Below are 8,548 nucleotides of genomic sequence, written 5' to 3'. Positions count from 1 at the left end.
ATTAGTCATTCCCAAAATGGCGTTGGAAGGAGGAGATCGTGCTCAAATTTTTTGCTTCGACATAGAATCTACCTGAAACAATAAAGATAATGAAGTTTGCTTATCGGAGAGTATTCGGTGGGAGATCCTCCGGTATCTAAGCCAGACAGATTCTTAGAAAATAATGAAAATATCATGAGAGTGACAAAGTAGCAGCACAGGAGCATAAAAAAGGCTTTTTGGAGGGTTCCTTAGATTCTAAGATTTGAGGGTCAAGTCCGTCGCATAAGAGTTTAGATGCAGGGATCGGCCGTTTTTGCTAACCAGTTGTGCATTTCGAAGATCATGCGCGACCATCATGCTCTATGCTCATTGGTCACGCAATTGTGGAAGCCGCTTGCAATTAGGACCGAGATATTGCCACTTAAAGAGAGAGTTTAAAATTTAAAGGACGCGCTTATGAGGTTGGCTATACGGTGGACTTCTACTGATTGGTTGAAAAAGCTTTATGGTGACGAGCTTGTAAGTAGTTGGCCTGCCGTATCAATTCCTTTGCAACAAAGAAGCCTGTTTTTGGATGCTTTTCTGCGCATGATCACATTCTACGGTGCCAAGAGGCCGTCAAAGTTCATTCCATCATCCACATCCACTCGATCTAAAAATACAAACAAGGGAAGCCGCATCTAGGGTGTCGTGCACGTGCACATTGATCAACTCCTTACAAGCCTGTGGAGTGGCGAGAGAGAGAGGGGGTGGGCGTGTCCCTGATCTGATCCAATCTGTCTGTCCCCCATTCACCGCCTCGGAAAGCCCCCCCGTTTGCATGTGGAGCCACACCGTGCCACCCACCCAAACCGCAAGCCAAGGCTGCCTTCCCTTCAAACAGACAATGGGATGCCATTAATGGACACGATCACCCTCTTTTAAATATATATATATATATATATATATATATATATATATATATATATAATTAGTTTATGAGGGCAAGTAGGATTTTGTATAAGTTTTTTTTATCTTAAATATGATAAAAAGAAATTATTTGTTAGATCAAATCTACTAACTCAGCAGTAGACCAGTTCTACCAAAAAGCGTTAAATATCATATTAAAAAAAAGAGAGAGATTTGAGCGTATTCGAAGCTCCATTGCCTCTCAATTCATCCCGAGCAAAACCCTAGCACCTAGCCTCGGTGTACCGCTGATCTCCCTCGTCTCTTTGCACTGCCATTCTTCGGTTTCGATGCACCTTGTTCTCTAGCTCTATATATCATCTACGTCCTTCCAAGCCTTTCTTTCCGCTCGATCCCGAGCAAATCTATCGAAATCATAGACCAACTCTCATGCACAACCACGATTCTCCGATCTACTTGCACCATCGACCTCCTCCTGAGCCCCTTATGGGTTCTCCAAGTGTCGTCGTTCTCCTCTCCAAGTCTTCCTATAAGGCTATCCAAGTGCCAATCTACAGCCTGAGTGCTTTGCCCTCTTCTTGCGCCACTTAAGTCCCCTTCTAGGTTTTACCCTCCAAGTTCTTTGAGAAGTATTGTTCTCCCCTCTAGATCTTCCAATCGAGCTACCTGAGCTACAAATCAAGCGCTCCACTCTTGTCCCAAATGTTGTCCACCGCTTCCCATGTGTCACTTGTTCCTTAGTTATGATCGGAACATTATCTCTGCTCAACTTGATTCCAACTGTTCAACCTCCATTGTTGCCAGATCTACAAGTTCCCAATCTTTTTGTTCGATTAATTGGTAAGCATTGGAGCTAGAGACCACCGGTGCACGCTAAACCTTAGGGTTTCTCTCAAGATGATAGGAGAGGAAAAAGAGAGAGCAAGAGAAGTGCATTCGAACTCCATTTCTCTCTTTTTTTGTTTAATAAGTCGGCTAATGTGGATCCCTTGTGGATATTTAAATTGCATGGATCGATCTAACTAATATTTTCTCCGTGATGGAAAAATTAAATCTTAATGCAAGCGATTAGTAGGCTCGCTAAGGTGCACAAAACTATCAAGCTATTGCTTGGTTGCTGGTGTTTGGCACGTGTGATATCCGTAGGAGGAACAGAAGCCTTACCATGCAAAAAAATGTTATAATTCCATCTCGCATATTGCACTTCAAGCCCTTTACATTGTATTAGAGGATAAAAATCTTATAAAATCATTAAAAATTAAGGTAAACTATTCAAAAAACACGAGATTTCACAATTCCTGCTTCCCTTTTACAAATCTCACTTCATTAAGACTTTGTTAATTTATCACCATACTTTTATGTTTAAAGCAAAAGCGAGCGCAGTCCAGTGCGCACAAATTAGTGATTAATCACTTCGTAACAATTTTCTCTGCGTTCCATATACTTTGTAAAAGTGATCATGGCTGTGCGTAATCTTTCCAGCGAAAAAGATCGACACAAGTAAAGCTAGACTCGATTAATACTCCCGTTCATCCAGGAAAAGGTTAAAAAAAAGAAAGAAAAAAGTGCTTTCCTCTCAGACTCGATTAATACTCCCCGTTCATCCAGGAAAAGGAGGGGGGGGGGACGAAAGAAAGAAAAAGCGATGGTTTTCGAGTGTCAGGCAGAGGCAGAGGCAACGTGGATGAATGGCACCAGAAACAGACCCTGTGCGAGAACGGCCATGGATGATGGCGAACGACAGACCGCAGGCATCCAGGGATCGAGTCTAACGCTTTGAACAAGTGGACGGCTAGTGCAGCTTTAATTAATTAATACCATATACTTTTGTCTTCCTCCTGCTCCCTACGCCCATGTGACGCGACATGCATTTCCTTCTTCCGAGTGCCTGCCCGAATATATAATACTGTATATTATAATCTTGCATCCATTTAGCGATATACCGTGAGCTAGGTAGCCAGCCAGCGAGCCGATCGATCGCTCGCAAGATTTCTACAGCCCCAAGTCCCCAACATTGGAACCTCTGCGGGCTACAGTCCTGTCCCCCTCCGCCGCAGGGCCACCATGCCCCACGTCTAATAAAATCCGCTTTCTGGTGTCCTGCAGGATTATCTCTGGGCCAGCCATAAAGCCGAGTGCATTCACATCATACAGGGCATCAGAGCACCCGCATCCGCCATCCTGTCAACTCAGAAGACCAAGTTTACCGGTGTGTATCAACTTCGCCTTGATTGCTAGGGTGGGAACGCGGGAACGCTACAGTTTCCTTTTTTGGAAATTTGGTGCACTACGGAACGTTTCAATCCGTCAAGGACGGATGGTTCGGAGAAGCAACCCTCCGCGTCGGTCGTAGCTACCGAGCAAGACTGAGTTTATGGCGGCGAGCACTGTACCTGAAATAACAAACAGAGTACAAAAATGACATCTTAGCATACAATGCCTTTGAAATTTCTGTATCTTTAGGTAAACTCTTAGAGATGCGATCTGTTCTAGGGTATCCAAATTTAGTCCCATATCAATCAAGTAGCAGAAAAATCTGTGCCTTAAATAAGGAGGGCTCAAAGCCTCTTCCTCAGAATGCATTTTTTAAAGGACAAAATCGTGAGGGATATATACCTACGCGGACCCCAGAGCGGACAATATCTTCTGCTGGAGCGCAGCTCGCTTTCTCTGCTCGACTCGGTGTGGAACTATGCTGGTGACTGTAAGAAGCTAATACCTATGCGGACCCTAAAGCGGCAACAACACGATCATTTAAGCATTTCAAAATTGCAGATGGCCAGGATCAGATTTTGACCAGGGCAAAACTGCATTAAAGAAAGGAACAGCTTCAATAGGTCAAAAGTGCCAGGCTTGTATTTGCTGGCCGCCAGTTGATGCATTCCCACGAGTTGACATATTCCGACTCCATTTGCTTGATTTATATAAATTTCGCTCGATTTGCTCGATCTATATGAAATATTATAGGCCGATAAATGGTTGGTCAAAAGAAGTGCAAGTGGATGAAAAGATGAAGTCAAACATGACAAGCGTGCGATTCAACTCATCCTTATCTTACATACAGTGGAGGATTTGAGAGGGTTACAAAGATGCGGGGATAGGATAATCGAGAGATAAGAATACATGTAGTGCAGATATTTTACGACTTCTCTATTATGTTTTTCTTGTCATTCAAAAATAATAGCAACATGTCACTTATTATTTCAATCTAAGCTGAAACTAGCTCAAACCAAGCTAAGAATTGGCCATCTATGATTCTTGCTAAAGATAACATTCAAGCTGTAACCTTAACATGATGCCAAGTTATGGTGCATGATGTCAGAGCTTAAATTGGAGAGAAAATAATCACACAGGAGCCGCATGCAAAATTCTCAGCAGCATTACTCGTCAAAAAACGCATGTGTTGGTGGATTGAGCGCTGGCCGAATGCGATGGGCGTGTTCGGGGGAAGGCGGGTGGGCCCCTTTGATTGATGCCCGTTCCGGACCGTGACCTTGGCCACTGCGTGGGGACTCGAGACGGTGACGTGTTCCCACTCCGCCCCACTTTGTCGTGCGCACGTTACCCCACGCCACCTCCCCAATGGCCCAAACCCAGCCCAACATTTCTCTCTCTCTCGATAGAAAGATAAAGATGGCGAGAAAATAGAGAGAGAGGAGCTCTATGGGGAAAACCGAGATTCCACCAAAGCAAGCATGCACCCAGCTATCGCAAAGGGAGCACCAGAACGAATCCATAGCGAGGAGTCAAGGCGAGGGGCGAGGGGTCATTTTCTTTCTCTCTCATAACAGATGGGTGGTAGGATCTAGATGGAAAGATAGACGGACCCGGGGGGCGAGAGAGAGAGAGAGAGAGTGTGTGTGCTTCTGATAAGCCCATGTGTCCTGGGAGCGGATCATTCCTGTACTGGATCGGCCGTATTCTGTGGAGTCAGAAAGCGGAGAGGCCAGGGGGAAGTCTGCCGGTGGTTTTGTTTATGAAAAGAGAAGGCTTCTAATTGCCAACGAAAGCCCAGCTACTTCGTTGTTCAGAGGAGTAGTTGGACTCCCATCCATATGAAATAGACGACGACGACGACTTACTTGCAAGCAGGTGCTTCTATTCTTTGCTAACCACTTTATAACCAGAGACCTTAACCATTCCTCCTCTTCTCTCTCTCTCTGTCTTCTTTTCCCCTTCTTAATTTATATCGACCTCCTCTTCCTATAGTTTGCAGTTGGCTGTAAAATATTTCATTGAAGAATAGGATTCGTGCAAGGAAGAGGAAGTCTAGCATGCAGAGCTCGGAGGAGAGCTGGAGTTTGTTATTCTAGCCGGGATATCTTCACGGGATCTGAAGCAAGAATAGTAGCAGCTAAGGAAGGAGGAAGGAAGAAGCTTCCAGAAGAGGGTATAGCCACTAGATCTAAAAGGAGGAGCAGGAAGAAGAGAGAAAGAAAGAAAGAGGAGTATCGGAATAACAAGTATGCTTGTACCTGGAATCCACCCAAGAGCCTTTTGCACGGTGATGATTTTTTAGAAGGAAAGAAAGAAATCATAATCAAGCAGTGGCCATCTTCCCTTGCCTCTCTTGTGTGCGAATTTCGAGAGTCGACGAGCTGGCAAACCGGTGGTGGGCCGGGAGCGTGGGCATGGGAGGGGTCGACCCGGTGGTCACTTCCTCGGCCGCCGCCCCCCCTCCCCTCCATCTCCGCAACCCCAACAACTCCCATCTCAGCCCTCACCGCCGCGAACAACAGCAACAACAAGATCCGACGCCCAACCCCGCCACCCCCAACAGCAGCGCCAGCAACAACGACGGCGACGACAGCCGCGCCGGCACCAATGCCGACGACCACTCCTCCGGCGCCGGCCTTGAGGTCGTCGATGCCGGCTCCGGCGGGGGAGGCAGCTCAGGGCGCCGCCCCCGCGGACGCCCCCCTGGGTCCAAGAACAAGCCCAAGCCCCCCATCATCATCACCAGGGAGAGCCCCAACGCCCTCCGCTCCCACGTCCTCGAGATCGCCAGCGGGACCGACATCATGGACGCCGTCGCCGTCTTCGCGCGCCGCCGGCAGCGTGGGGTGTCCATCCTCAGCGGCAGCGGCGTCGTCACCAACGTGACCCTCCGCCAGCCCGCCGCCCCCCCTGGCGCCGTTGTCACCCTCCACGGCCGCTTCGAGATCCTCTCCCTCTCGGGCGCGTTCCTCCCGCCGCCGTCCCCGCCGGGGGCCTCGGGGCTGACGGTCTACCTTGCCGGTGGGCAGGGGCAGGTGGTCGGAGGGAGTGTGGTCGGGGAGCTGGTCGCCTCGGGGCCGGTGATGGTGATAGCGGCGACGTTCACCAACGCCACCTACGAGCGGCTGCCCCTGGGGGACGAGGAGTCCGAGGCGGCGGCGGCCCCGCCGGGGTCGGAGGGCATGCCATTGCAGCAGAGCCCGGGCGGCAACGGAGGTTCGTCGTCGCAGCAGTCGCATGGGGGGATGGGAGCGGACCCGGGCTCGATGCCGCCGCTCTATAATTTGCCGCCGAATCTACTGCCTAACGGTCAGCTGCCGCACGACGTGTTCGGCGTTTGGGCTTCCACGGCTCCTCGTCCTCCGCCATCCTACTAGGTTCTCCTTCCCTATACTATTTTCATCGTGAAAAAACAATTGTTGCTCTCTTTCAAGTCCTAGTTAGAAATATTGTCTATGTTCGGGTTCTTGTTTTGTTCATGTCATTGCATGGTTTTTGTAAACTTTTAGCGATGTGATATTAGCTACTTGTAGAATTGGAGGACAGTTTTAAAAGAATGTGTTGCTTTTCTTCCCCCTTGTTATGTTCAAGTCATTGCTTGTTATGTTCACAATTCCTGTTTATCTCGTGTTTGGTTAGCATAGAGTTATGCTATCTGTTTCAGCTATATAATTAGAAGATAGATATATAGTTCTTTAATAGTAGTTTCCCCCTTCTCAAGAAAATAAAATGCTTTCTTTCCTCCAAAACGTGTAGCTCAAGTCCATTTCTGTGATACTAGCTACTCATGATATGTTATGTTATTTTGTTTGGTAGTTCTTATGTAGGCTTTCCACGATTTTTTTTTTCTTGGTGGGGGGCCAAGAAGTCTAACGGAAGGAACAAGAAGATAACTAGTAACTAACGGTAGGAAGGAACAAGAAGTCTAACGAAAACAGTAGCAACCCATGGAGTCCGTTTGTAAGATTATTGAGAAATCTGAAGGCAATAAGGCTCCATTCGTCCAGTCGAAATTACTTTGTCCAACTGCCAACCAAGCTGCTGCATAAGTTAGCCTCTCTGTAAACATGACAAGCCTTGAAAAACTCAAGATTCGGTATATAGTCTGATGAATATCCTGTAGAAGCGGGTTAGCCATCATTGTATCTGATTTACCATCGATCCAATTGATGACTACCTCACAATCTCCCTCAAGAAATTTTTTTGTGCAATTTAGAGTATATGAACAGCTACCATCGAACCTTTCCGTGCTGCCCTTAGTTCAGAGAATGGGATCGGAGACGATGGAAGACGCCTCGATCCAGCATAAAGAACCCTCCCCCAATATTGGTCATCATAGGAGCCATCACCTGCGAGGGTTAAAATTTCAGAGATCTCGAGTTTATGTTGGATCAACAAAGGGGGATTCTAGTGTGAGATTTTGCCATTTTGGTGATCGTTTCATGTTTGGATCTCTAGTAAATGATGAGAAGAGCCGTAGCTTCGATCTGATGGTTTTTGGAGCCTTTTGCATGCGAACTTGCCGAGTGCAATGCTTCCATTTATGAGAAAGATATTGGTGGTTGGCAATAATTTTAGGTAGAAGATTCCAGCAAAGGCTGATTTGTTTGGAATGGATTTGGTTTCTTGAGGAAAAACCAAGGCGTGCAAAACTAGGATGATGAGTTGGAGAGATCGAGTTTTCGGGTCATTGGTGCCTCGAATGCTTATCTAAGTGGGCCATCTCAATTTCAAGTTTTGGGTGACGTTGTTGTGGGTTTGGAATGCAAGCTATCACATCAAAATAATTGCTCGCTCATGCATTCCTCTAAAGGGTCTTTTGTGCGATGAAAAAGATTACCTGTTAGGAAAGTAACCTGGCTCTTCTGTGCCATTGGAAAAGATAACCTATGAGGAAAGTAACCTGCTTTTGGGAACTATGCATGAGTACACAAGCGGTACGAATCTCCACCCATTTCTTCTCTGTATTTAATCTGATCTCGTCTGGTGGAATCTCATGCGTCTATTTCCTGGTCGACATTATGATAGATTAAGTGGAGCAAAAATATTGTCGGCAACGCTGCATTTTTTCCCCGATGTTGGATGACATTTCATTTTTCATCTAGACGTAAAGTAAAGTCTCTGGTAATTGCCGATTCATGAGTTTGTCGATATGTTCGCTTCTTAGATGAACTTGTGTTTAGCTAGCTATGATGAATCACTGGTAAGGTTGGTCTTTAGAAGGTTATGTGTTCGGCCATTTAATTTTCAGTAATAAATAGTATTGCACTTGTTTCTGGTCTCAAGGTGAATCTTTTGCAAGAATGGGGCAGTATGACCCAGAGGCACAGACTTAACAGTGGAGGAAACATGGGGATGAGGGACATAGGGTCCACAAGGGCCATCGACAGAGACTTAACACTGATCCATTCATTTGCATCCTTGACCATATCATGGGCAA

The 8,548-nt window shown here is 46.6% G+C and overlaps 1 protein-coding gene across 1 annotated transcript; it reads left to right on the top strand.

Moving 5' to 3' along the window:
• The first annotated feature begins 4,559 nt into the window (after positions 1 to 4,559).
• LOC103715680 (AT-hook motif nuclear-localized protein 15-like) lies at positions 4,560 to 6,698 on the top strand. Its single transcript, XM_008803399.4, has 2 exons — positions 4,560 to 4,983; positions 5,101 to 6,698. Exon 2 carries the CDS (start codon positions 5,523 to 5,525, stop codon positions 6,483 to 6,485), a length of 963 nt encoding a protein of 320 aa, XP_008801621.1. The 5' UTR covers positions 4,560 to 4,983; positions 5,101 to 5,522; the 3' UTR covers positions 6,486 to 6,698.
• The last annotated feature ends 1,850 nt before the right edge of the window (positions 6,699 to 8,548 follow it).

The sequence above is a fragment of the Phoenix dactylifera genome, chromosome 3 (genome assembly GCF_009389715.1).
Source record: "Phoenix dactylifera cultivar Barhee BC4 chromosome 3, palm_55x_up_171113_PBpolish2nd_filt_p, whole genome shotgun sequence".
Lineage (NCBI taxonomy): Eukaryota > Viridiplantae > Streptophyta > Magnoliopsida > Arecales > Arecaceae > Phoenix > Phoenix dactylifera.
The sequence above is the reverse complement of the archived record's forward strand: the minus strand, read 5'-3'. Positions and strand labels throughout refer to the sequence as shown.